General features: G+C 35.5%; 1 protein-coding gene and 1 non-coding gene across 2 annotated transcripts in view; both read left to right on the top strand.

The window, feature by feature from the left end:
- The window catches only part of DLG1 (discs large MAGUK scaffold protein 1), a 264721-nt gene extending 239569 nt beyond the window's left edge, over positions 1 to 25152 (top strand). The window contains exons 19-26 of the mRNA XM_052646229.1: positions 193 to 234; positions 935 to 970; positions 2405 to 2455; positions 3843 to 3944; positions 9253 to 9425; positions 18103 to 18212; positions 23821 to 23912; positions 24829 to 25152. Coding sequence (XP_052502189.1) covers positions 193 to 234; positions 935 to 970; positions 2405 to 2455; positions 3843 to 3944; positions 9253 to 9425; positions 18103 to 18212; positions 23821 to 23912; positions 24829 to 24935 — 713 coding nt within the window. The 3' untranslated portion in view covers positions 24936 to 25152. The remainder of the gene's footprint in view (positions 1 to 192; positions 235 to 934; positions 971 to 2404; positions 2456 to 3842; positions 3945 to 9252; positions 9426 to 18102; positions 18213 to 23820; positions 23913 to 24828) is intronic.
- On the top strand, positions 9662 to 9788 carry LOC128058511 (small nucleolar RNA ACA64). The gene has a single exon (XR_008200494.1). It is a non-coding gene; the product is annotated as a small nucleolar RNA ACA64 (small nucleolar RNA).
- Positions 25153 to 25797: the final 645 nt, after the last annotated feature.

The raw sequence follows: 25797 nt of genomic DNA, 5'->3' as shown, positions 1-25797 counted from the left end.
CCTTACCAATTCATATTCATTTGTTCGAAATAAACTTTTCAAAGAAAATCAGAAATGTTTTTTAAAACTCTTTGGATATTGGTGGTTTATATCTCAACATTTTGTTGTCACCTTGTGTTTATTTTGATAATTTGCTTTTTTTAAACTCATGACTGTGTTTTCTTTATTTTTTCCATTGTCCTGCAATTTCAGAACATGTAACTTCTAATGCCAGCGATAGCGAAAGTAGTTACCGTAAGTGTTTTAAGTTATTTGTTCTTTTGTTATCTTCAGTAATATATCCTGTGGGGGTTTTTCCCTTAGTGATGTATTCTGAAAACTGAAAATTCGGTGCTTACTATGTTAAAGTCAGGGAGAGCCAAGTTAAATACTTTATAGATAAAGTCATGCTGTATGTACAGAAGTTAATTTCCAAAGTTTTCATAAAATACAAAAATTCATTTTAATAAAACTGCTGTTCATGTACACAATATGTGTATGTGTATTTGTATCTTTTATAAGAAGTAAATATCTTGCTAAATAGGGATAAGCTTGTGTTTTGCATTTTAGTTTAGTAATTCTGTTTCTAACATAGGCATTAAAATATTTTTCAATAATGCTAAATTATAATTAGGTTTATTTCCTTTCTTGTTTTGTGTCACCAATACTGATGTGTGTCAAGATACTATGTATTGCCAGCTTTTGGTGAACATAAGAAATGACAAAGGGAAAATTTTCAACTATTATTCAAACAGTAATACTAATTTATTTTTTGGTTCTTTTGTTATAGTCTTGGTATTATATTATTAAGTGATGTATATAAGCATGTGAAGTTTTAAAACACATTTGGACATGGGAGGCGGGAAGAGTACATGAATATTGTCAGTTGTAACACCTTAAAAATTAAAATTGCTTTTCTGACTTTTTTTTTTTTTACTGCTCTCTAATATGAAAGTAATCTTGATTACAGATGAGTATGGCTGCTCAAAAGGTCCATCCTGTTAATATCAGTCTAATATTTTTTGTGTTGACAATATATACTTTTAACCCTCATTCATTCGATTGGTTGGTATTTTTTATGCATAATAGTTACTTAATGATTTTCTTTTTTGGTGTGGTAGTGTGATTTCTCATATTTTAGCATTTTATTAACTTATATCAGAACTCACCAGAGAGTAGTTGTGAAGCTTTCTAGACTAAAAAGAGGTAATGAAAGTATATACTGTCTATCTCACCATTTGCATGTATTATTAGGTGTGGAAAATTCAAATTGCATGTTTCTGATAACATATAAAACATGTTTTACCTAGAGTACTTTTAAAAGCAACTTGTAAATATATATATATATATATATATGATATAAAAAATTTTAAAACAACAAAATATACTTTTAAAGCAGGAAAGAATATTTATACCAGTGTAAGAATTTAAAAGATTTACAGCCCCATACATGTAATATAAACAAATTTAGTGAAAAGATTGTTATAGAGTCATAATTATCAAGGAAAATATCTTTAAATACATTCTTCAAATACTGGTTGATTTCATTGAACCACTTGAATCTAACAATTCTTCCTAGTTTGTTTTTATGTGTGTGTGTATGTGTGTTTGTGTATGAAGAACTGAAGTTTTCAACTTTTTATTTTCATTGAGCAAAGATATAAGGTGTAGACTTTTCTGTGTAGGATATTCATATGCTCTTATCCTTTAACTTAGAGAATTTAACTTGTGAAAAGTGCTTTTAAGATCAAAGCAAAATGTATTATTTCTCCTTTACTATCGATGTGATACATTTTGTTGAAAAAGAAGAATTTAATTTAAAACTTTTTTTTACTCAATGTTATTTTTTTAAATTGAACAAATGAATTATTATAGTAATCAATGAATTTTTTCATCAGTGAAATAGTAACACTAATTTTAATTTTACCCTTGCATTAAAATTTTTTGGCTAGAAAATAGGTATAATTATAAAATGTATATGCTATGTTATATATACATTTATATAAATGTTATACCTGGTAAGACCAAAAATACAGCATATTAATAACACTAACTTATATGCATATATGTAGGACTGCTCATTAAAGTAGTAACTTTAAAATATTTAAGAGTTTAGATTCTCAGTAAAAAATTAATAGCTTATGCTTGACATCCCAAGTGAAGATTTAATCTGTAAAACACAGAATAACAGAAAGTTAGTTATTAATAGCACAATTATAATTTGTTTTTATATATACCAGTCTTTGTGACTCTAATTTTTCAATTTTTCCCTAAATCTTGCCATAATTAATTTATAAAGTGCCCTTTTTTATGTCTTCACTGATTTTCTCAGGAAAATTCTAGTATTTTATATGTTCTATTAAAGAATTAAATTGGTATAGTTATCTTTATAGATTTTCTTACCTGTATTTTAACTTTCTAATAGGTGGTCAAGAAGAATATGTCTTATCTTATGAACCAGTGAATCAACAAGAAGGTTTGTGAAGTCTGTTTATATTTTACAGTCTTATAGAAAAACATAATTTGGGAAATCAGTCTAACTCAGTTCATATCTTAAAACATTTTTAAGGTATACCTTAAAAAAAATTTTGTTAGAATTTTACTGTTTTTTCTTACTATATGTATCTGTATATAGAATTTTACTATTTATATTTTATGAAACATGATTTAACCCATAGATTGTTAAAATCATTTTATATTGGTGTTTTATTTCTTAATCAGCTTCTTTCCAGTGTTCATAATAGTATCACTATCCTTCTAATAACCCTTGCTCAGAATCTTGGAATCATCTTTGATCTTTCTCTGCTCTTCATCTCCCTTGTCCAATCATTTTCTAGGCCCTATTTATTCTAATTATTTCTTTCTTATTTATAACCTCCTTTCATCCCTCCTACCAAATGTTAAGGCTGATTTTCACTGCTAGTCTCCCTGCTTCCAGCATGCTACTGCTATTGCTAAGTCGCTTCAGTCGTGTCCGACTCTGTGCGACCCCATAGACGGCAGCCCACCAGGCTCCCCCGTCCCTGGGATTCTCCAGGCAAGAACACTGGAGTGGCTTGCCATTTCCTTCTCCAGTATGAAAGTGAAAAGTGAAAGTGAAGTCGCTCAGTCATGTCCGACTGTTCGCGACCCCACGGACTGCAGACTACCAGGCTCCTCCATTCATGGGATTTTCCAGGCAAGAGTACTGGAGTGGGTTGCCATTGCCTTCTCCAGCATGATCCCTTACAATCCAGTGTTTATACTTCTATTAGATCATCATTCTAGATGACTACTCTGATTATACCACATTTCTTTTTTGCCCTTCTTTGATCTGCTTCCTTGCAGTTACTGCTTCAGAAAGGATCAGTAAAACACTGTACTGTGTTTTCTCATTTGTAATGAGATGATGTTAGCAATGTATAGAAACATTATCTACTAAAATGCTGGGTTTAACTTGGTTAAACTTATGTAAGTGTGTGACTTCAAACAGGGCTTCCTTAGTGGCTTAGATGGTAAAGAATCTGTCTGCAATGCAGGAGATTCAGGTTCAATCCCTGGGTCAGGAAGATCCCCTGGAGAAGGGAACGGCTACCCACTCCAGTATTCTTGCCTGGAGAATTCCATGGACAGAGGAGCCTGCAGGCTACAGTCCATGTGGTCACAGTCACACAGAGCTGAGTGACACTAACACTTACTATGACTTCAAACAGATTGAAGTTTAAGATTTTAAGAAATGTTTGGAAACTATCAAGTTGAGCATCATTGGTAGAGAAAGATAAAAAGGAAATTCTTCATAAGGATACTTTTGTTTTCTAGTAAAATGAAATACATAGATGTTTGTTGAGTGTTTATTACTTTTAACATGCAGTTTATTTTTATAGTTAATTATACTCGACCAGTGATCATATTGGGACCTATGAAAGACAGGATAAATGATGACCTGATCTCAGAATTTCCTGACAAATTTGGATCATGTGTTCCTCGTGAGTAACACATAAAAATTCTTAGTTAGTGTTCTTAACATTTTGTCACTGTGTGGTCAAAGGAAGCATTACCTTTTTTTTCTCTTTTTTATTTTTTAAATTATGAAAGTATGAAATGCATTTATAGGAGACTTGGTAAATACAGAACAAAGTTATATATAGTTTCACTATTATATTACAATTATTTTTTTTACTAGATAAATTAAGATTTTTAGTTGAGGTTTCAATATCAAACTCTCAAAAATTAATACAATAAATATACAGAAAAGTAGAAGGATGTAGTAGACCTCAAAAGCACTATAACCAATTCAACATTATTAAGATTTATACAGTTTTCACACTATACTGGGAAACAAATTCCATTCAGGTTTCCATAGATTATAAACTAGGAGACACTGGAACATATCCAGGGACATAAAACAGGTGCAGAAAAAATTTGTGGTCTAATGAAACTGAAATCATACAGTCTGTCCTCTTACCACTGTGGAATTATGTTAAAAATCAATATCAAAAGATATAAGCCACATATTTTCAAGTATAGTGTGACATTTACCAATAGAGATCTTTGACCTAGCCATTGAAAGCTGACTGAAAAACACAGATGGTGATTGTAGAGAAGAAAACATTTAAGTAAGAAATTAATATCAAAGATAGTTAAGTAGAAGTACATGTACTCATCTCCTCCTGCAAGAGCACCAAAATTGCAACTAGCTATTGAACAACATTCGACAGAAGGACACTGGAACCCACCAAAAAAAGATAATCCATGTCCAAGGACAAAGAAGAAGCTGCAACAAGATGGTGGGAGAGGTGCAAACACAATAAAATCAAATCCCACACCTGCTAGGTGGCCGACCCACAATCTAGAGAATAGTACCAAAGAAGTTCTCCTACTATTGTGACAATTCTGAGCCTCCTGTCAGGATTTGCAGCCTGCACATCCAGCAAAGGGACTGGGAATCCCCAGGCAGTCTGACTTTGAAGGCCAGTGGAATTTGATTACAGGACTAGGGGAAACAGACTGCACTCTTGGAGGACACAAACAAAATCTTGTATGCACCAAGACCTAGGGGAAAGGAGCAGTGACTCCACAGGAGACTGAACCAAGCCTACCTGCTAGTGTTGGAGGGTCTCCTGTGGAGCTGTGGGTCAGCAGTGGCTTGCCATAGGGACAGAGGCACTGGCAGCAGCAGTCTTGGAGGGGCCCTTGGAAAGTTGCCATTAACCCATAGAGCCTATAAACCCCAGGGCTTAAGTCAAACAACTAATAGGGAGGGAGCACAGCCCCACCCATCAGGAGATACTTGAAGTTTTACTGAGCAAAGCCCCGCCCACCAGAGCAAGACTCAGTTTTTCCTACCACCAGTCCCTCCCATCAGGAAGCCTATACAAGCCTCTTAGCCTCATTCACCAGAGGGCAGACAGAAGAAGCAAGAATTAAATCCCACAGCAGCTAGAAACAAAACCACATCACAGAAAGTTAACCAGGATGAAAAAGCAGAGGGTTTTGCCCCAGATGAAGGGACAAGGTAAAACCCCAGAAAAACAACCGAATGAAGTGGTGATGGGCAACCTTCCAGAAAAAGAATTCAGAATAATGATAGTGGAGATGATCTAGGATCTCGGGAAAAGAATGGAGGCAAAGATTGAGAAGATGAAAGAAATGTTTACCAAAGACCTAGAAAGAACAAACCAGAGAAGGTGATGGCACCCCACTCCAGTACTCTTGCCTGGAGAGTCCCATGGACGGAGGAGCCTGGTGGGCTGCAGTTCATGGGGTTGCGAAGAGTTGGACACGACTGAGCGACTTCCATTTCACTTTTCACTTCCATGCATTGGAGAAGGAAATGGCAAGCCACTCCAGTGTTCTTGCCTGGAGAATCCCAGGGACGGGGGAGCTTGGTGGGCTGCCGTCTATGGGGTCGCACAGAGTCAGACACGACTGAAGTGACTTAGCAGCAGAAAGAACAAACAAAAATGAACAATACACTAGAAGGAAGCAATAGCAGAATAACTGATGCCGAACAAATAAGTGATCTAGAGGACAGAATGGTGAAAATCACTGCTGCAGAACAGAGTATAGGAAAAAATAAAAAGCCTAAGAGACCTCTGGGACAGCATTAAATGCACCAACATTCACATTATAAGGGTCCCAGAAGGAAGAGAGAGAGAGAAAGGACCTGAGAAAATATTTGAAGAGATAATAGCCAAAAACTTCCCTAAAGTGGGAAAGGAAATAGCCAAGTCCAAGAAGCACAGAGAGTCCCAGGCAGGATAAACTCAAGGAAGAATACACCAAGACACATAGTAGTCAAACTGACAGAAATTAAACACAAAATATTAAAAGCAAAAAGGGGAAAATGACAACATACAAGGCAATTCCCATAAGGTTATCAGCTGACATCTCAACAAAAACTCTACATGGCAGAAGAAAATGGCACAATATATTGAAAGTGACGAAAGGAAAGAACCTACAACCAAGAATACTCTACCCAGCAAGACTCTCATTCAAGATCTGACAGAGAAATCAAAAGCTTTCCAGACAAACAAAAGTTAAGAAAATTCAGCACCAAACTCAGCTTTACAACAAATACTAAAGGAATTTCTCTAGGCAGGAAACCCAAGACAAGGATAAGACCTACAAAAAATAAATCCAAAACAATTAAGAAAATGGTAATAGAATCATACATATGGACAATTACCTTAACTCTGAATGGATTAAATGAACCAACTAAAAGACCTAGACTGGCTGGGCAGATGAGAACATGTGCATGTATGCACTTCGACTAACCACATCACTCTACTTAACACCCCAAATTGTATACAGTTATTTTATATTATTAGGTTAAACATGTTTCCATTATGGCTTGCAATTGTAATTATCTTTTTTTATTGTCTGTTTATCGATTGTGAAAACTGATAAACATCTTTTACTATCGTGATTATGTAACTGTTACTTAACACCATTGTATCATGATTGGTCAACAGAAAATAATAGAATTCTGTATCACTAAGACTATCATTTAATAGGAAGAAATCACTCTTCTAAGCTGTGGTACATATATACAATGGAGTATAACCCTGCCATAAAAAGAGTGAAATAATGCCATTTGCAGCAACATGAATAGAGCTAGAGATTGTCATACTGAATTTTAAGGCATGCAAAGAAAAATCAATGTATGTTACTGCTTACATGTGGAATGTAAAAAGAAAGAAAATGATACAAATGAATCTATTTACAGAATGGAAGCAGGCTCACAGACATAGAAAACAAATCTATAGTTACCAAAGGGAAAAGAGGTAGGGGAGGGATTAATTAGGAGTTTAGGATTAGCAGATACATGCTACTTGCTTAGTCACACAGTCGTGTCCAACTTTGTGCGACACTATGGACTGCAGCCTTCCAGGCTCTCTGTCCATGGGATTCTCTAGGCAAGAATACTGGAATGGGTTGCCATGCCTTTCTCCAGGGGATCTTCTCGACCCAGGGATCAAACCTGGGTCTCCTGCCTTTCAGGCAGATTCTTTACCACTGAGCCACCAGGGAAGTCCAATCTGAATACTGTCTCCTATCAAATGTATCACCATCCTCCAGATTTAGAGCATATGCTGGCATAAACTGTTATATCACAGTTAAGTATGAAACCTTGCTTCAAAATATTGCTCATTATTAATTTTCAGAAGATACATCATAGGACCATAGCAGTAACTAGTAGGCAAATGGCTGAGAAATACCAATTCCAGAACAAAATACTGATTATAACAGATATATACTTCTGTATAAAGAAATAGATAACTAATAAGGACCTACTGTGTAGCACAAGGAATTCTACACAGTACTCTCTAATGACCTACATGAGTAAAGGCTCTATAAAGAGCAGATATGCGTGTAACTAAGTCACCTTTCTATACAGCAGAAACTAACACAGAATTTTAAATCAACTATATACTCCAATAAATTTTTTTAAAAGATACTTTAAAGATTCAGTGTATTTGGAAGTTGTCCGTTTTTAAATGATGGGTGTATCTAAAAAACCATAACAAGAAAAGTTAGAAAATATTGGTAACAGAATAAAAATGTTACCAGAATTTGTTGCATGCAGCTGAAGCTGCTCAATGCAACTAAATGCAATGTGGAATTTTGAATAAGATCCATTACTTAATGGACACTAGCATAAAATCTTGTGAAATTATGAAGCAAATCTGTACTTCAGTTAGTACTACTGTATCACTGTGTACTGTTTATTTCCTGGGGGGGGGGGGGTGTTTGTTTTTCTTTTTTACAACATAGTATTTCTTTTTATTCTCAGAATTGGATTAGAAGTTTCAAGTCTCATTCAAATTTTTTTTAAAACAATCACTAAGATAATAAACTTTCTAGTCTTTTAGCAATAATATTAGATGCCAAAATACATGGAATTATATCAAGTTTTGAGAGAATATAAATTAGAAATCTAGCATTCTCAATCATACTTAAGTCACACAAGTGGAATTAAAATGTCATAAATTTTTTAGCTAGGCAAAAATTCGTAAGTTTTCTAATATTTATTATATGTACCATATTATTTATATGTGTGTGTGTGTGTGTGTGTGTACAAAAGCTTTCCTACTACACTTGGTAAAGTCTTGAGAAAGAACAACAACAAGAAAAGACATGGAAAAATTGGAAAACAAATGAAATGAAATGGGCGTACTGAATATGAAATAGAAAAAGTGAACAAACTAGATAAAAGTAAAAAATCATCGTATAGTCCAGTTGTTTTTAAACATGGATGCTTGTTAAAAGCACATCTGGAGCCTTGGAGGAAAAAATCAATACCTGAGCATTTGTATTTTTCAGAAAATTCAAATATCCATCTGGATTTTAAAAAGTAATTACATGGTTTTCTGTTAAATGGTAGTTTTAGTGATAGAGAATTCTGTTATTTTCTGTTGACCAGTCATAATACAGTGGTATTAAGTGAATAATAGTTACATAATCACAATGGTAAAAGGTGTTTATCACTCTTCACAGTCAATAACCAGACAAAAAATAAAAGCTAATTATAATCACAATCCATAATGGAAGCATAATTAATCTAACAATATAAAATAATTGCATACAATTTGGGGGCTAAGTAGAGTGATATGGTAACACATTACCATTTTTTAGTGGTTTATATTTACTTTATTAGTTATTCCTCCATCCTTCTTATTATTGTCACTTGCAATCTCTATTATATTGAACTTTACAAGACAGTTCTTCAAGTAGCAAATGGATTTCTTGTGCCTTTTAATATTAAACACTTCAAGTTCTTTTCTATTAAAGATACAACTAGACCAAAACGAGATTATGAGGTGGATGGAAGAGATTATCATTTTGTGAATTCAAGAGAGCAAATGGAAAAAGATATCCAGGAACATAAATTCATTGAAGCTGGCCAGTATAATAATCATCTGTATGGAACAAGTGTTCAGTCTGTGCGAGAAGTAGCAGAAAAGGTAAGTATCAAAGGGATCTCAGAATGAAGTTTCTAATCAGTTACACCTTTGACAGTATGAAAGAATGATGAGATAGAAACTTTTAATTCATGTTTTTGAAAAAAAAATGTAGGTGCATGTTGCAGCATTGATTAGTATAAGCAGTGTTATAAATTTATTCAACTAAATATTAACTTTTAGGTTAATTTTAGAAAAATGTGTTAAGATAAAGTAGATTAAGAAGATCAACAGTCAGTGTTGGTTGAAAATCACCTTTGACTTTGGCCATGGCCACAGGTGAGATTCGGCGCCCAGAGCCACTAGGGGCCTTAGCTCTCTGCCCGCTTATGCATGTGGGGAGGTGAAACCCAGGCCCTGACACGCAAAAATAAAAAGATCAACTGGGAAAATAAGAATAGAAGTGATAACATAAGTCTCTCTTAAGAGCCTGTGTCATGCGTACTCGGTCATGTCCGACTCTTTGCGAACCTATGGACTGCAGCCCGCCTGGCTCCCCTGTCGGTGGAATTTTTCTAGGCAAGAATACTGGAGTGGGCTCCCATTTCTTCCTCCAAGGGATCTTCCTGACCCAGAGATCAAACCTGCGTCTCCTGCAACTCCTGCATTCACAGGTGGATTCTTTACCACTGAGCCACTTGGGAAGCCCCTTCTCAAAGAGGGGTGGTGGGTGATTATTTTGAGGTCCTGTGCATTTGCTAGAGATTGACATTTTGTTTAGCATTAGCTTTCCAACATCTAGCATAATTAAGAAGCTAAGGTCAGCAATGTCCATCAATAAAAATGAACCAGATGTTCAAGATAAGTGTGAGTTGCTCCTGGTACTGAGACTAGACAAAAATTTCCCCTGATTGGTCATTTAATAAAAGACAGAGTGGGAAATTCTCAATAACACTGTAACAGCAACGGATTTTTTGAAAGCAGTCTGATGATTTATTGACCTTGGGATAAGCAGTCTTAATGGTAAAGTCAAAACAGTGTGCTCCAGGTGTGCTGCTTGACTTAAATAGTTTTTGGGCCTAGAGAATAAACATCAACAAAGTATTTTATACCTTCAAAACTATATAGTAGTTTAAGATTTAGTCATGAGATATCTACAAAAAATACAGCAGTAATTCAGCATCCCCGTTTTCCATCTCTTAGTGTTCCTTTTTCTAATAAGAGGTTTGATTAATTCTTAATTAGAACTAATAATTAGAGCTAATTCTAATTAGTTTTAAAAATCACAAAAATGGACATATTCAGTGATGGCAGGAATTTGGGAAAATAGAAAATCCTATTAGATATTATTCATGGGGGTAAAATTAATAGAACTTCATTTGAGAATAATTTGGTAATACCAAATAAATGTATAAAACCTGTGACTCAGAAATTCTACTTTTTGATATCTAAGTAGAGGTTTTGATATCTAAGTATGTGTAATGATATGCATAGTAGAACTTAAGAGTAGTGAAAAATTAGACTCAGCAAAGCAGAATGAATAATTATTTATTCATGCGGTAGGGTGCAGCAGCTACAGTGAATAAACTAGAATATCCACTAACTGTGTGTGGCCACATTGATAAATCTCAAGAATGTAAGTCAGTGAAGCTGTAAAAGATACATACAGGATGACACTATATAAACTTTAATTAACATAAAACAGCCTAAATAGCTTATTGATACATATTTTGTGTTTTTATAAATGTATTTTATGTTTTCATTAACTTAAAAATAGGCATAGGTGTAAAATAAACTATGAGGAGATATAGTACAGCACAAGGAATATAATAACTATAAATAGAATATAACCTTTAAAATGTATGAATCACTATGTTTTATACCAGAAACTTCTATAATATTGTTCTTATACAGTATTGTGGGCTGCCCTTTCCTACTCCAGGGGGATCTTCCCAACCCAGGGATCAAACCCACATATTTTGCATCTCCTGTATTGACAGGCAGATTTTTAACTACTGCGCTGGCTGGGTAGCCCAGTATGCTCCTTAATACCCTTAATTTGGCTAAAATAAAAGTACCTCTTAAATGTGACTACATTGTCTCTGGTTGTTTTCCTGTTCCATAGCTTGCATGTGCACATGCTCAGTCACATCCAACTGTTTGCGAACCCATGGACTATAGCCCACCAGGTTCCTCTATCTGTGGAATTTTCCAAGCAAGAATACTGGAGTGGGTTGCTATTTCCTACTCCAGGAGATCTTCCCAACCCAGGGATCAAATCCGTGTCTCTTGCATCTCCTTCATTGGCAGGTGGATTCTTTACCACTGAGCCACCTGAAATAGTATGAAATCATACACTGAGTATCTTTATATAAATAAAATTCAAAACTTGGTTGAAATGGATAATTTCCTGGAAAAATACAGTTTACCAAAATTGACCTATTAGGGATGAAAAGAGTTATAGAAAAAAAAGTCTTTAGAAGAAATAGAGCAAGTTAATCAAGGAACTATTCCACAAAAAGCATCAGGTCCAGACAACTTCATGGGGGAATTTTAACAAATCTTGAAAGGTTAGATTATCCTAAAGCTCTGTAAATACCATTCAAGAGCATTCTTTTTATGAAGCAAATCTAATGTTGATATCTAAACCTGATGAGATGGCTGGATGGCATCACTGGCTCGATGGACGTGAGTCTGAGTGAACTCTAGGAGTTGGTGATGGACAGGGAGGCCTGGCATGCTGCAATTCATGGAGTCGCAAAGAGTCGGACACGACTGAGTGACTGAACTGAACGGAAATCTGATGAAGACGGTGAAAATTACAGACCAGTGTTACTGATAAATATTAATACTGTTTAGTTGCTTCAGTCATGTCTGACTCTGTGTGACCCCTTCCTGGGATTCTCCAGGTAAGGAGTGGGTTGCCATTTCCTTCTCCAGGAATATTAATACAGAAGTATTAAATATTTTAATAAACAGAATCCAATACCACATTGCAAAAATAATACACCATGACCAAGTGGAATTAAAGCTATTTAAAGTCAGCTCAATATTAGGAAATCCATTAATGTAATCTATCCCGTTAACAGATCTAAAGAGAAAAAAATATATTCATAGATTCCTGAAAAGCATTTGCTAAAATTCAGTAGCTCTGCCTGGAGGAAGAAATCTCAAAAACATAGAGATTATTATTTTTTAAAGAGTAAAAGGAAAAAGATTGAGATGGATGGATTGATAATCTTCATTTTAAATCCTTAATGGGAAGAACACTGAGACAGTGCCATTATGATGAGGAGGAAGGCAAGGACGTCCATCTCTACTACTACTCAAGGTATTGTTAGTGCTATTACACAATACAGATCAATCAGAGGCATAATAATTAGAAAACTGTCTTTGTTTTCAGATATTATAGTATTCCTGCAGCTGCTGCTAAGTCCCTTCAGTCGTGTCCGACTCTGTGCAACCCCATAGATGGCAGCCCACCAGGCTCCCCCATCCCTGGAATTCTCCAGGCAAGAACACTGGAGTGGGTTGCCATTTCCTTCCCCAGTGCATGCATGCATGCTAAGTTGCTTCAGTTGTGTCCCCATGGACAACAGCCCACCAGGCTCCTCTGTCCACAGGATTCTCCAGGCAAGAATATACCATAAAAAATCCATTATAAAATTTATTTGATAAAATATAAATTCACTATAAAATTAAATACTATAAAATCAAAGACATAAAAAAGCTAGAGTAAGATAGTTTATAAAATTAATCTGCAGAGATTAATAGGTTTTACTTGAATAGTAATCAGAAGATGATAGAGAAAACCATATTTATAATATAGGAAATAGAATGTAAAATACTTAGTGAACTTAATGAGAAATATTCTGACTTATATGAGGAAGTCTGTAAAACACTCCTAGAAAAGTGTTAGGCTTGAACAAATGAAAAGATATCCCTTGTTCTTAGCTATGACAATTCAACATTATAAAGCTGCCAGTTCTAAGCTAATTTATATATGAACACAATCCTGATAAAAATGACTACCAGGTTTTTTATGAAGTTAAAGAAATTGAAGTTTGTATAAGAAGCCAGGACAACACAAAAAGCTACAAGAGATTCTAGCCCTACCAGATATTAAAGGATACTATGAAGTCTTCTTAACTAAAACAGTGTGCTCATGACTGAACGACTTAGCAGCAGCAGCATGGCCCATGAATAAGACAAAAGAGTTGAGATCCAAAGAAAAGAAAATCCAGGAAAGACCCAAATACATATGAAAATACAGTATATGATAAAGGTGCAATCTCAAGTCACTGGGGCTTTTAATATTGGACTTTTTAATAAATAGAACAACTGAAGAAAAGATAAATTAGAACCATACTTCACACCATATGCAAAAACTGGCTCTAGTAAAGTTAACAGGCTTCCCTGGTTGCTCAATGGTAAACAACCCACTTGCCATGCAGGAGACATGGGTTCGATCCCTGGGTCAGGAAGATCCCCTAGAGAAGAAAATGGCAAGCCACTCTAGTGTTCTTGCCTGGGAAATCCCGTGGACAGAGGAGCCTGGCAGGCTGCAGTCCATGGGGTTGCAAAAGAGTCAGACACAACTTAAGAGACAAAGCAACAATAATAGAAGAAAATATAACCTGGGCATAGGAGAGATTTTTTAATCATAAATCAAAATTCAGATGCAATAAAAGACTGATAAATTGTGACCGTATGAAAATAAAAAGACTTTGGCTTGCAAAGAAGTTTTTTCAAAAACTAATATACAACACCATCCCCAGTGTCACAAAACAATTGATAAAAAGCCTGCAGGCCAAGGGGTGATAGTCCCAAAATATTAAACACACTTAAAAATTGAGGGACTAGAGACCAAAATCTAACAGAAAATAGACAAAAGATATAAATAATTCACATAGAAGTAAGATTTTTAAAACATTTTTTTAATAATCAAGTATAAGATGGTTACCTACAGAGGGAGGATTGGAAAGAATGAGAGGGATTAAGGAAGAATGGGTGGAGGTGTAGCAGTTCTCCAAGTATACCTTTTTGTATAATTTTGACTTCAGCACTATGTGAACATTTTGTATATTCAAACAATAAAAAGAAGATAGGAAAAAAGCAGAATGATATATGAACAAACTAAATACTAAATCTAATCTAACTGTATTTCAAATAGTTATTTTTAATTAACTTTCAAATAACTTCATTGAAGAGGGGAAGGGAAGGGGGAAAGTCTTAATCCCAATAATCCTTGAAAATAGGCTAAAGGTGGAAAACCTGTGAACAAATACTGAACTCTAATTAGTAGGTATGTTTTTCAGAGTGGTATGGGATAATAGGTCTGAAACTAATATATGTTTTAGAGTTGAGCAAATAATATATTTACAGTTCATGGGAGCTAGATTTCTTAGTCAATGCAGGGATTTTAGAAATAAGGTAAGGATTGACTAAACTGATAATTGGATTAGAATTAGAGATATGAATGTAAATCCATATATCTTAATATAGTAGATATAGAAAATACAAATATGTGATTATATTTTCTAGCTCTGTCCACAAAGAAGGCCTAAAAATGATGACTCTCAGTAATACCTACTGCTTAGATCTTGTTTTCTAAATACTATCCTCCATTAAAAAGATCCAGAACTCATTAGAATTATGGCTGATTCCATTGGGAAAGTACAGATTCAGCCTAGAACATTTTGCTATGCCAGAAAACTAAGGAAGTGCTTAAAGAATGATACAGTGAAGTCACTCAGTCGTGTCTGACTCTTTGCGACCCCATAGACTAGCCTACCAGGCTCCTCCATCCATGGGATTTTCCAGGCAAGAGTACTAGAGTGGGTTGCCATTTCCTTCTCCAGAGGATCTTCCCAACCCAAGGATCGAACCCAGGTCTCCCACATTGTAGGCAGACGCTTTACCGTCTGAGCCACCAGGGAAGCCTAAGAATGATACAAGTATTCCATAAAGACACTGAAGTCAACCTGTAAAGTCCCCCAATGGCCAAGTTTGGGAAAATTAGAATATTAAAACGATAATAGCTTATTGTAACCCAGAGAATAAGAATCTATGAGTTCACAATGGTATAAGTAAATACATGAATAAATAAATAAGTGGATGGAAGGGAAGCTTTACCTTCCACTATTAATGTCTGCTAATAAAAGAGGGAGTCATGGAGTCAGGTCTCTCTTCACAACTACCATAATAATTGTTTAAGGCAAGAGTCACTAGTGTATGCTACAGTTATTGAGTGAATTAATTACTGTCTGATGAGAAACAGGATATTTACATAATTTCAACATATCCTTCCCCCAAATACTTTTCAGTTATAAAAGGGAAATAGTAGTCTTACAGTGGTGAAATCTGGCAGACCAAAACCTTTAAAAAGTGATCAGAATTAACATCAGGATTTCCCTGGTGGTCTTGTGGTTAGGACTCTGTCTGCCAATGCAAGAGACATGTATTCGGTCCTTGGATTAGGAAGATCCCACATGCCTTGGAGCAAACTAAGCCTGCATGCCACAACTACTGAACCCCACTGTAGAGCCTGTGCTCTGCAACAGGAAAAGCCACTGTGGTGAGAGGCCCAAACACCATTGCAAAGAGTAGCCCCATTCGCCACAACTAGAGAAAAAAAACCTGCACACGGCAGCAGAGACCCAGCACAACCAGAAATAAATTAAAACAAAATTTTTAATTAACATCACTAAAAAAAGTATTAAAATCACTAATAGACATCATATGCTTCCTGGACTGAGCATGATGAACTGAGAAAGATGCAACATCATTTCTGTACTATTGCTGCCAAAAATGTGTACCTGCCATCTGATGAGAAACATTAGGCAAATCCAGGTTGAGGCATATTCTCTGAAAAAAATATTCAGTACTATCAGAAATATCAAGATCATGAAAGAGACTAAAGAATTGTGCCAGCTGGACAGAGACTAAAGATACATTACAACTAAATGCAATGTGTGGTCCTGGACTGGCCGTAGAGCAAGAATTTTTTTTTCCTTTTGTGGTAAACGATACTAGATAACCAACTAAAACTGTACTGCGGTTATGTAAGAGAGGTCATTGAGTTCAGGAAGTAAGGAGTAAAGAAGTTACGTCTACAAGTTGTGTACATATATAGAGAGGGATAAAATAATGCAAAGAAGATATAATATTAACATTTCAGTGTAAACTTTTTTAATTTCTAAGCAGGTAAAACAGTAATATTTAATAAAAGCAGGTGGTGGATACATGTATGTCTGTTATTTACTTTTCTGTGTGTCTGAAGTATTCATACAATATTAATTTTTTTATTTTAAATATTCCTACTAAATTGAAATTACCATTCATTGAACTGGATTCAAGCCCTTAGATTTCAAGATGCATTATGGGGGAGTACCTGATTTTAGTGCTAAGTCACTTCAGTCATGTTCAACTCTTTGTGACCCCATGAACTGTAGCCCACTAGGCTCCTCTGTCCACAGGGATTCTCCAAGCAAGAATACTGGAATGGGTTGCCATTTCATCTTCTGGGGATCTTCCCAATTCAGGGATCGAACCCAGGTCTCCCGCATTGCAAGTGGATTCTTTATTGTCTGAGCCACCAGGGAAATGTTATAATAAAATTTGTTTGATAAATTAGAAGTAAAAGTGAAGTCGCTCAGTCGTGTCTGACTCTTTGCAACCCCATGGACTCTGTCCATGGAATTTTCCAGGCAAGAGTCCTGGAGTAGGTTGCCATTTCTTTCTCCACGGGATCTTCCCAACCCAGGGATCAAACCCAGGTCTCGTGCACTGCCGGCAGACGCTTTACCATCTGAGCCAAGGGAAGGGACAAAAATCTTCAACATACGTGGTTAGTGAAAGTTGCTAAGTCATGTCCCACTCTGCAACCCTATGGACTATACAGTTCATGGAATTCTCCAGGCCGGAATACTGGAGTGGGTAGCCTTTCCCTTCTCCGGGGAATCTTCCCAACCCAGGAATGGAACCCAGGTCTCCCACATTGCAGGCAGATTCTTTACCAGCTGAGCCACCAGGGAAGCCCAAGAATACTGGAATGGGTAGTCTCCCTTCTCCAGCGGATCTTCCCGACCCAGGAATTGAACCAGGGTCTCCTGCGTTGCAGGGGGATTCTTTACCAGCTGGGCCACCAGGGACCCGATTTAACATGGAAATACTCCTCTTTACTAAAAACCTTAATGGCCTTTGGTAGTGAATTTAAGTAGGTCAGGAAAGTTTCTTAAATTCAAAACTGGGGTTTTCAAATGTTCTAGTTTGTAGTAAAGTTTTCACTGCTCCCCAATAAGATGAAAAATAGGATAGGATAGTGGTAATATATTTGCAGTTTTAAAAAGTTCTTTATCTTAGGCTTTTACCTTCTTGTTTGATCATATATTCTTTTATAAAATGATGATTATGGCAAGATGGTAACCTTAGGATATATTTTAGTACCCTTTCTCAGCAAAATAAAAGACAGGAACCCCATATTGGTTGCCATTTTGAGAGATTACTGGTCTGTGGAAACTGCATTTTTATTCCTTTTTAAATGTAATATTTGAGAATGGAAAATTAATTATCTATAGTCATTATATATTGTCTTAATAATAAAAATGACAGATTTGCTTAAAGTGAACAGAATCCAAACATATCATAATTAAGATTTTGTATTTCTAGGAAATATACTTGTGATATAATTGAAAATACTTGGTTCACTTATTTTTCTTCTCTATTTCCTCTATTTTAGGGCAAACACTGTATCCTTGATGTGTCTGGAAATGCCATAAAGAGATTACAGATTGCACAACTTTACCCAATCTCCATTTTTATTAAACCCAAATCCATGGAAAATATCATGTAAGTATAAATTCCTAAGGCACAGCCTCTAAGTACAAATCTAGCCTCTGTTACTTATTAGATTGGATAATTTACTTACCCTTCTTGCATCTCAATTCCTTTGTCTGTAAAATGCAGATAATAATAGTATATCCACCTTAGAGGGTTGTCCTGAGGATTAAATAAGCACTCTTGACACTATCATAATCAACATTAATACACTACATATTAAGTAACATTGGAATTTTTAAGTTTAAATAATCACATGGATCTACTACTACTTAATTAGGTGGTGCAGCTCTGATTAAGAGAATCAAATAATATATAACTGTTTATCTAATAGAGGACAAAAAGAATTTAAATAAATACTAAAAGAAGGGAATGAGCAAATAGAAACATGATATACAGATAGTAAGATACAGATAATAAGATAGTATAAATTAACCCAAATGTTTAATTAAGTGCTAGCTTAAATGGTCCAATAAAAGACAAAAATTGTCAGAAGAATGAAAAATAAATAACTATATGTTACTTTTGTAGAAAAGGAAAAATATCTTTACCTTTTACTCCTCTAGGTTCTCAGCTGGGCCTCTAACAAAAGACAAATTGACAAGAGAAAAGTGTGCAAATCTACATTTTACATTCACATAGGACATTTCATAAGGAAATGAAAACTCAAAGAAATGGTTAAACCTGAACGTTTTTATACTAGGTTAGATGAAGAGTAGAGAATGATGGGGGAATGTGATAGGACCAGAGGATATGACTTAAGTGTAGTAACCTGGTGGAAACTTAGTAAGGCTTGTTCATTCAAATTCTCTCAGCTTCCTTCTGTCTTCAGGGATAAGGATGCTGCTTTTCTTTAGATATAGGGAAGTCACCTCTCACATGAGGGTCTTCTTGACCTTCAGAGAAAGGTCAGAGAGTCCCTCATATACCTGTCATTTTACACATTCCTTCAACTTAAAATGTTCATTATACCAAAGTGTCATATTTTGGGGAAGTATATTTGGGAAAACCCATCAGTCATATGACAGACTTTAATTATTAGTCTGTGAAAAGGCTGAAAGAGAAGGGGAAAAAAGGATATACCTTGGAAAACTCAACAAATTAAAGCTAGTTTATGCTACTTTCAAAGTATACTTCAAGTAAGAAGTATTACTAGAGATAAAGAGGGACATTCATAAAAGTTAAAGGTTTACTCCATTAGTAAGATACATTTATACCTTTGCTTTGCACCTTGAATAGCACAGTAGGAGTGTAAATTGCTATATCCACATTGGTAAACTGTTTACAGTATCTCCTAAAGCTGAACATACATAGATTACTTAGGACCCAGAAGTCTCATTTCTAGATATACACTCAACAGAAATGTTTACCTGTGTTTACAAAGACAAGTACTAAATTAGACAGAAATACTATACTAAATAACCAGAAACTTGAAATTATCCAAATGCCCATCATATGTACGTGAATTATAACATATTCACACAATGAAACATTCTACATTAATGGGAATGAACAGTCTCCAACGACACACAAAAGTATAGAAGAATCTGATAAATACAATTTGAGTGAAACAAAAATCCAGACCTAAAAGTATCTATATATTCCATGGTCCCAAATTTAATGATTATAAAAATCAAATAGAGGTTACTCTTTGAGGGTTGGTTGGTGACTGGAGTGAAGATACTCAGATTCCTAGGTGCCGAGGTAATGTGCTCTATCTCAGTCTGCTGCTACTGCTGCTAAGTCGCTTCAGTCGTGCCCAACTCTGTGCGACCCCCCATAGACAACAGCCCACCAGGCTCCGCCGTCCCTGGGATTCTCCAGGCAAGAACACTGGAGTGGGTTGCCATTTCCTTCTCCAATGCATGAAAATGAAAAGTGAAAGTGAGGTCGCTTAGTCGTGTCCAACTCTTCACGACCCCATGGACTATAGCCTACCAGGCTTTTCCATCCACGGGATTTTCCAGGCAAGAGTACTGGAGTGGGATGCCATCGCCTAGGTAAGCATAAGTTGCTGAAAACTCATCAGGATATACATATTTGTCTTCTGTGTTTGAGAATTATACTTTAAAAGATCTGAAGAAATAGAAAAAGAAAAAAAGAATCTAGGCCTGTATTACTAAAGAACTTAACTCTTATTATGGAAAGCCTTCCTACAAATAAAACACTGAGCCAAGAGAACTTACTGAATTCTACCAAAAACTAGGAAACAATACTAGTCTTACAAAGATTCTTCAACTAATTTTATAGGCATTAATTTAATACCAAAATCTGTCAGATTTCGCAAAAAATGAAATGGACAGAACAGTCTTACCATGAATATAGATGCAGAAATCCTTACCAAAATAATGAGCAAATTGAATCCAGCAGTTTTTATAAGATAAACTATAACAGCCAAGTTGGGTTTATTTAAGGAATGCAAGGCTAGATTCACATTTGAGATTAACCATGATAGAGAGAAGCTGGAGTAGAAAGCACCATCTCCCCACCTAGACAACAGTTGGGACTTGCAACAATTGGGACTTGCAGAATTTCTCTGATGTGACTATAGTTCACCCTTGAACATCGCAGGTTTGAACTGCATCAGTTCAGTTGTTCAGTCCTGTCCAACTTATTGCCACCCCATGGACTACAGCACGCCAGGCCTCCCTGTCCTCACCCACTCCCGGAGCTTGCTCAAACTCGTGTCCATCCAGTCAGTGATGCCATCCAATCATCTCTTCCTCTGCCGTCCCCTTCTCCGCCTGCCTTCAATCTTTCCCACCATCAGGGTCTTTTCTAATGAGTCAGCTCTTTGCGTCAGGTGGCCAAAGTATTGGTCAGTCCTTCCAGTGGGTCTTCTTAAACATGGATCTGTTTCCAGTGGTAAGCTCTGCAATGCTACTCAGTCTACAGTTGACTGAATCTGTGGATGTGGAACTGTGGATACGGAGGAACCAAGTACATGGAGGGCTGATTGTTAACTTATACACAGATTTTCAACTGTGTGGAGGGTTGGCATCTCTAACCCCAGCCCTGTTCAGGGGTCAGCATCTGCCAGTGCAGGGGTGCAGGTTCAATCCCTGATTGTAGAACCAAGATCCCACATGCCTTGTAGCTAAAAAACCAAAACATAAAACAGAAGCAGTATTGTAACAAATTCAGTAAATACTTTAAAAATGGTCCATGTCAAACAAAAATCTTTAAAAAAAAAAAAGAAATGGAAAGGATAGTCTGTTCAACAGATGATGCCAGGAAAGCTTCGTATGCACATGCAAAAGAATGAAGGTGGACCTTACCTAACACTACATACAAAAGTCAGCTACAAATGGACCAAGGCCCTAAACATAAGACAGTAAAACTCTTAGAAGGAAACATAGGACAAAAGCTTCACAACATTGGATTTGGCAGTGATTTCTTAGATATGACACCAAAGACAGATAACAAACGAAAAAAGGGAGGTTAGACTTTGTGACTGCTTAAAGCTTTTTATATCAAAAGACACTACCCACAGAATAAAACGGTAATCCATAGAATGGGAGAAAATATTTGTAAATCATAGATCTGATAACAGATTAAAATCCAGAATATATAGAAAACTATAACTAAAACTCAACAACAATATAAAACTTGATTCAGAAATGGGGATAGGACTTGAATAGATATTTCTCCAAAGAGGAGAGAGAAACAAATGGCCAGTAAGCACATTAAAAGATGCCCGGCATCACTAATCACTAGGGAAATGCAAATCAAAACTACAGTGACATACCACCTCACACCCATTACTATGGCTACTGTCAAAAAGCAGGAAATAAATGCTGCCAAGGATGTGGAAAAACTGGAACTCTTGTGTAGGTGGGAATATACAGTGGTGCAGCTGCTGTAGAAAGTAGTATGGGACTTTCTCAACATACTAAAAATCAGATTACCATATGATATTGGACCCAGAGATCCAGCCTGGGTCTCCTGCATTGCAGGTGGATGCTTTACCATCTAAACCACCAGAGAAGCCCCTTTACCACAATTTTAAAAGTAATTTTTTAAAAATCAGTGTATTATAGAAAATAAACATGATTATTACCAAAGGGGAGATGGGAAAATGAATTAGGAATTGAGGGATTAATAGGTACACGCTACTATATATAAAGCAGATAAACACCAGGGACCTACTATACAGCACAGAGAACTATATTTAGTATCTTGTAATAACATAAAATGGAAAAGAATCTGAAAAAGTATATATAATATATATACATGAAAAGAATATATGTACACATACAGATAGATAAAACAGAATCACTTTGCACCTAAAACTAACAACATTTTAAATCAGCAATACTTCAGTTTTTTAAAAAGTCAGTGTAGTGTACCGCATTAACAATTTTACAGGAATTCTCCTGGCAGTCTAGAGATTGGGACTTGGTGATTTCCTGTGGTGACCCAGGTTCAGTTTCAGTCCCTGGCTGGGGAATTAAGATCCCACAAGCTGCACAGCACAGCACCACCACCCCCCCCAAAAAAAACCAGATTTTAATTAAAAAGATCATATTAGTGTAAAAAAAGCATTTGGTAAAATTTACATTTATTCATGACAAAAACATTTGGTAAGCTATGAATAAAAGGGAATTTTCCTTAATCTGATGAAAGTCATCTACAGAATATCAAAAGTGAAAGTGAAGTCGCTCAGTTGTGTCCGACTCTTCGCGACCCCATGGACTGCAGCCTACCAGGCTCCTCTGTCCATGGGATTTTCAGGCAAGAGTACTGGAGTGGGGTGCCATAATCTGATGAAAGTCATCTACAGAATATCAAAGCAAATGTCATATTTGAAGGTGAAACATTGAAAGCTTTCTCTCTTAAGTTGGGAACAAACTTTCATATATCCATCATCCAGCTGTAATATAATTATCACCTACAACTAATCTTGTTTATCTATCCCAACACCTCCTTAACCCTCCACTCCAGATTATTTTGAAACAAATCCCAGACATTGTATGATGTCATCTATACATCTTTATATGTATTTGAAAGATAAAATTCCTTGTTAAAAATATCACTGTGATGTCACACTGAAACAGTAACTCCTTGATAGCATCAGATAGTTCATATTTTCTTGTTTCTTAAGTTTGTTTTTTCAGTTTGTTTGAATCAAGTTCCAAACAAAGTCTATGACAGTTTGTTAAGTCTTTTGATCTACAGATTCTCCCTCCCATCTTTTCATTTTTTCTATTTCTTCGTTGAAGAAACCAACTCACTCACTCAGCAGTTTCACCCAGACTATTTTGCTGATTGCCTTCTTATGGTATTATTTAATGTGTTCATGTATCCCCTTTACTACCTTATAAATTGGTAAGTAGATCTGTAAGGCATATTTTAATATGAGATTTTCATCAAAGTCAACACTGATTAATTAATGTTTGGTTTTTTTTGGCTGTCCCGAACTAATGCAAGAAAGTGTTGAAACCCTTCTGTCGTTCCAGATACAAAGCTACATGGTCAGTGACTGAATATAATTTGCAATTACATTACAGTTCTCAACAGACCTCAGCTTTTCATGATTTTATGTATGTCTTCTCTCCTTTGTCACCCTTTTCCAGAAGTATTACAATGTAATTATTAATTTCTAAATGTATTTGCCTAGGGAAATGAATAAGCGTCTGACAGAAGAACAAGCCAGAAAGACATTTGAGAGAGCCATGAAACTGGAACAAGAATTCACTGAACATTTCACAGGTTGGCATCATGTGTAGATGTTTGTATGTTAGAATTTTGCTTTGGGGCCATAAGAATTGACTCACTGAAATGAATTTTGAACTGTGTCCACAATTACCAGTAGTAATAATAAGTGCTGTCATTTTCAGAATAATTCATCTAATCTAGATTGTGGTGATGAAGAATCTTGAAATTTAGTGTATCTTAGGTTGTTGATAAGGACAGCACGTATAGGAATAACTCCTACTGACCAGAGGGAAACATTCAGAGTTGATTTCTTCTTATGATACTGATTTTTCTCTTATCCTTTATAAATTTTGATCCATTTTTAAGATATTTGTTTAGAAAGAGAAGAGTAGAGAGCAGTTGCCAAATTCAAGTGCCAAATTTTATTCAAGTTATTCTTTAGGTATCTTTGGGTAGGTTTTTGTTGTTAATTATTTGCTTGAAATAATGATTAGCTTATATTTGGTGTTCATATTATTAATAAGTACTGTTAAGTATCATGGAATTGTAACCCAAGTGTTTTTTTGTTAAGGATTTTTTAATAATTTCAGACTTAACAGAAAAATCACAAGAATAGTACCAGCACTTACATATACTCATATTCTACCACCGCTAACATTTTACCACATTTATACTTTTTTATGAAACATTTAAGAGTAAGTTGCAGATAGCTGTTCTTTTGCCTCTAATTACTTCAGTGTCTGTTTCCCAATTGTACAAAGTAAAAATCACCCAATCTTGCTTTTTGATAAACTTTTGAAATAAAATGTTTTCCATTTTACAAATATGAAAATTAATAAAATGAGCTTTTTACTAGTTAAACAATACATAAACAGTATTTCTTCCTGAATAAGTGATTCTGGTTATTTTACAAATAATTGTAATGGTGAAGATAAGCAATTAATGGAGGTTTCTGATTCTATCATTACAGCTATTGTGCAGGGAGATACGCTGGAAGACATTTACAACCAAGTGAAGCAGATCATAGAAGAACAGTCTGGTCCTTACATTTGGGTTCCAGCAAAAGAAAAGTTATGAGGACTGATGTTTCTCTGTTTCTCTTTTCCACAGTCTCATTTTCTGCAACACTTCTTTGCCCTTTCCTTCTCGAGTCTGTCTTCATTACTTCTTCCTTGTTGAATCATATCCCACTCATCATGGTCTGCAGTTGCACTTGTTTTTGATGTCTTAGTGTCTCCCTCAAGTTGTACTGTCGGTATTATTTCATATCACTATTGGTTTGTGGCCATTTTTCACAGCTGAAGATGGAATGGCCTGACCAGCTATTAATAGGATTTTAGGAGACGGGGTAATTGTGGTAAAATTCCTTAATGTTTAAGGGAAAGTAACTTTAAGAGATTTTCAGAAAAGCTTTATATACATTCTTTCCAAATTTCAATATAAATGAAAGAAAAGTGGTTTTAATCAATGATTTAGTGAATTTTGAGCAACAATGCACGCTTAACTTTAATAGCATGGTTTGGCCAATATGTTAACTCTCAAGTCCTTTTCTCAATTGACTCTGTTATCAAAGCAAGTATTTCATACAGACAAAATAACAAAAATATATGTTTCTTAATTTCAAAATTAATATCTGAGTTCACTAATAATTTCACAAGGGATATTCGTTTTTCATAAGCGTTCTTCTTAAAGTCTTTCATTATTTGAAGTTTGTTTTTTTTCCTCCCAGTAGATTTGCTAGAAATAACAGTGTTTAAATGTTTTTAATCTACTTGTGCAACACTATTTACAGTGTCTTACAAAAGTTGTTCATACATAATGATCATCACATTTTCTGAATTGAGGCCACGTTTAGGTGCTTGGGAAGCTCACCTTTTACACATAAGGTTGAGAAGATTTCATGGACATAAATACAAAACAGACATTACAGTGGTGATGT

This window comes from Budorcas taxicolor, chromosome 1 (genome assembly GCF_023091745.1).
Source record: "Budorcas taxicolor isolate Tak-1 chromosome 1, Takin1.1, whole genome shotgun sequence".
NCBI classification, from domain to species: Eukaryota; Metazoa; Chordata; class Mammalia; order Artiodactyla; family Bovidae; genus Budorcas; species Budorcas taxicolor.
Note: the sequence above shows the minus strand (reverse complement) of the source record. Positions and strands in the feature narration are given on the sequence as shown.